The 3,277-nt window shown below is 53.6% G+C and overlaps 1 protein-coding gene across 2 annotated transcripts; it reads right to left on the bottom strand.

Annotated features, from left to right (window-relative positions):
- Nucleotides 1-477: 477 nt before the first annotated feature.
- On the bottom strand, nt 478-2,879 carry LOC113958681 (proline-rich protein 18-like). Of its 2 annotated transcripts, none has more exons than XM_027667158.1 (2): nt 2,672-2,879; nt 478-2,582 (listed from the first exon to the last, which is right to left on the bottom strand). In XM_027667158.1, exons 1-2 carry the CDS (start codon nt 2,873-2,875, stop codon nt 1,842-1,844), a joined length of 945 nt encoding a protein of 314 aa, XP_027522959.1. In that variant the 5' UTR covers nt 2,876-2,879; the 3' UTR covers nt 478-1,841. The 2 variants fall into 2 exon arrangements, with proteins under 2 accessions (XP_027522959.1, XP_027522958.1); XM_027667157.1 differs by having other exon boundaries at nt 2,679-2,879.
- Nucleotides 2,880-3,277: the final 398 nt, after the last annotated feature.

The following is a 3,277-nucleotide window of genomic DNA, read 5'->3' as shown; positions in this document are numbered from 1 at the left end:
GATATTCACAGTTTCTCTTTACTGAGATGGTCACATGGCTTAGGATATGATCCATAATATGAGCATCTTGGGAAAACTCAGCCACTTTGCTGCAGACCACCACTTTTTTGACAGGTTACTTGCAGGTTTCTCTGCAGGTCAGCTGGGAGCAGAAGGCTCCTGTGGTTGTGGGTTATCATTTATGAAAAGGTACTTTTTGTCTTTCTTTGAGAGCTCAAGCAACACATGGGGCTTTGAGGTCTGCACTGTGTGTTTTTGTTCAGGCTCTACATTTTTCCTGGTGATTTGCTGATGTGACCAGCCCTGCCTATCTACACCCTTTTCAAGTGTGCCCTCACACCAGCCTCCTCCCTGGGCTCTCCTGGGCAGGAAGATCCCCAGCAGCCCAAGGCCACTATCACTCTGTCACCTGATCTTTGGAAGCTCCTCAAGGAGCTGCTCTCCTGTAATTTGTACTCCATGAGGCTCTGCCTGTGGAGAAGCCCCAGGGATTTGCATCCCTGATAACAGAACTGGGACCCCACAAAGAGTCTCCTCCATCCCCCACCCCCTCACAGCACCCTTTTCCTCCAGGATGGAAAAACTGCTGAAAACCGTTAAAAAATTGACCTTTAATCAATAAGTTTGTTGTATGAGAGGTCATTATCCATCCTGGTTATCCAGGAGACCAGGGAGCTGCACACTCCCCACCCTCTCAGCAGGGACATCAGCCCATGGGACAGGTTGGGTTTAGGTATTGGTATCTCTGATGCCCACAGGTACCCGAGAGGCTTCATCTGGGTTCCTCATCCCTTCCTGGGATGCTCTGCCTGACCAACACCATTGCCTCAGCAATAAGGCTGTCCACGAGCTTTTTACTGCTTTTAAATCAAGTCAGCAGGAAACTTTTAGCAGATTGAACACCTTCAGTTGTAGAATCATTAGAAAAGTCTTCTCTGCTCACAGGATTGTGCAGCTGGATGTGTCAGCAAGGTTTTGCCACATGTGTTAGTTGCAGTCCCATTGAAACATTACTCATGGGTTTGGTATTTTTTAATCTATCCAGCCTGACCAATTTCTTTCCTTTACCACTTGGTTACTTAGTTGGGATTTTTCCCTGTAGTAAATCTAATATCTGAGCCTTAAAAGTCACGGATGTTCTAGAGATGATGAACAGAAATTTGGTAACATCTTCCCTATGCCAGGTCATCAGGGAATATTGCATCCAAGTTCCTTTTCTTTATCTCAAAATGACATTTTTTTGCCTAAAGTGCCGTGAATTCTGAACACCAGTCAGAGAATATTGTTCATTGGCATTGTGGGAGGCAGCAACTGGCAACCCAGCCAGGACATGACACCAACGAGACACCCCCAACCCAACCACCCTTGCCCTTGTGAGGGAATTCCACTGGCTGGATGTTAATTTGGAACACTACACGGCTGGAACAGACATGTCCAGGAGATTCCCAACACATCTGGATAACAACTTCCTGGTACAGGGCCTCAGGGAGCTGACCCAAAGAGGTGCCCCTGTGAGTTCATGCTTGTTCCCAGAGAGGCTCTCATGGGTGAGGTAGTGACTGGGGACTGTCTTGGCCACAGCAACCATGAAACCATCAAGTTTCAAATCTCTGATACTACTGAAACCTGTCTGGCTCCTGAGATGGACCAGGCCCAGGCAAGCATAGTTGGAAAATCAGCATCTTTTACTGACGTGTCACCTCCCAGGGGAAAGCCACTGGTTGTTTTGAGTCTCTGCACGGTGACGAAGGACAGTGACAACTCTCCAGAGGTCTTTGCAAAAATAAAAATATTTATAAACAACAAATGAACTGACTTGAATTCGAGACTGGCAGTGGGCACTAATCCTCTGGCTGTGCTGCCATACAGGAGCACCAGAACAGGCTGCAGAGAGTCTGCAGAGCCCGCCTGGAGTGGGAGGGCTGCAGCGTGTGGGAACCCTGCTGCTCGCTGGGGCTCTGGGCCGACAGCAGGGCGGACGAGGAACTGGAGGGGCAGTAGGAGCTGTGCCGGGCAGAGACCTGGCTCTGTGACCCTGCTGCTGGCACCTGCCTGCCCGAGTCAGAAGGAGCTGCTGCCTCTGCCTGTTCCTGGGAAACCGTGTGGGTTTTCTGCAAGAGCTCTGTGTACTGGGGGTTGACCCAGATCGTGTGGATGGTGATGCGTTCCCAGCTCTCATGTGGCGACCTTTGGTCGCTGCTGTCCTCGCCCTGGGACAGCTCTGGGTGTCCACTGAGCTCCCCCTCAGAAAGCTCTTGTCCAGTGTGGTCTTCCCCGTGCTGCAGCTGCCGGGGACTGCAGAGCTTCCTCTCTCCCTCCTCCTTGGCCAAGGCCCTCTCCTTGGTCTCCAGCGCTGCCGGCACTGCCCCTGCCCGCTGCCCCCCAAGGACATGGGCTGCCAGCGGGGTGGGTGAGGGGCTGGGGGGGCAGCAGGGGCTGTGTGGGACAGGGCCCTGGCTCTGTGCCCCTGCTGCTGGCACCTGCTTGCCCGAGGCAGGAGCAGGTCCTGCCTTTGCCGCCTCCTGTGCCTCGGGAGGAGGAGCTGGGCAGTGCTGCTCTTCCTGTGGCTGCCTGAGGTCCACCTGTGGGAAAGAGGAGGAGGCATGGGATGAAGGCAGCTGCCTTGGCACAGCTCAAGCCCGTCCCACCACCCTCCTGCCCCATCCCTCACACTTTGCCTCCTCTGCAGTCTTGGCAGCCCCTCAGTGGGCTGGGATTTGGGGTTTGTCTCCTCCTCCTTGGGCATCTCCGTTGTGCTCTGCCAGAGACACTCCCGGGAGCAGCTGCCTCCTGAAAGAGGGGCTCTCCTGGGAGTGGGTGCCCCAGGGCTCTGAACCCCTGAAACCCCCCTGGGGTCACAGTGACCTCTGGGCATGGCACAGCTCCCATATCACAAAGCGCCCTGGAATCTGCCTCTGTCACAAAGGGACACCCTGGCACCCCCAGCAATCATGGAAACACCTGGAACGATCTGGAACCAGCTAGGTCTGGCACAGGGCAAGCCCTGCTCTCCCATCCTGAGTGGAGAGAGCCCTGGTGCCCATGGCCCCCCAGAGACCCTCACTCTGGATTTCTGGCTCCTTCTGGCTCAGGACTGACTTGGCCTTGGGCCTTTATTTTATTCCCAGCCTTGATGGCAGCATCTCACATGGGGGCTCATATGCCATTTCTGTACGTGTCCTGTGTCTTAACACAGCTCTTACTCTCAGCTTCATAAAAGTGGTGCAGTCATTAAGTGCTTAAAGTGAGCACTTGTGGCTTATTTCAATCATCCAGG

Source organism: Corapipo altera, unplaced genomic scaffold (assembly GCF_003945725.1).
Source record: "Corapipo altera isolate COAL_440 unplaced genomic scaffold, ASM394572v1 230, whole genome shotgun sequence".
Taxonomy (NCBI): Eukaryota; Metazoa; Chordata; class Aves; order Passeriformes; family Pipridae; genus Corapipo; species Corapipo altera.
The sequence above is the reverse complement of the archived record's forward strand: the minus strand, read 5'-3'. Positions and strand labels throughout refer to the sequence as shown.

What these genes read in the sequence shown, in the direction of transcription:
- LOC113958681 (XM_027667157.1), bottom strand. Translation starts at nt 2,875, where the DNA reads ATGCCCAGAGGTCACTGTGACCCCAGGGGGGTTTCAGGGGTTCAGAGC. An exon ending in CTGCCAAGACTGCAGAGGAG is followed by an intron (nt 2,583 to 2,678) that starts GCAAAGTGTGAG and finishes TCTTTCCCACAG; the next exon opens with GTGGACCTCAGGCAGCCACA.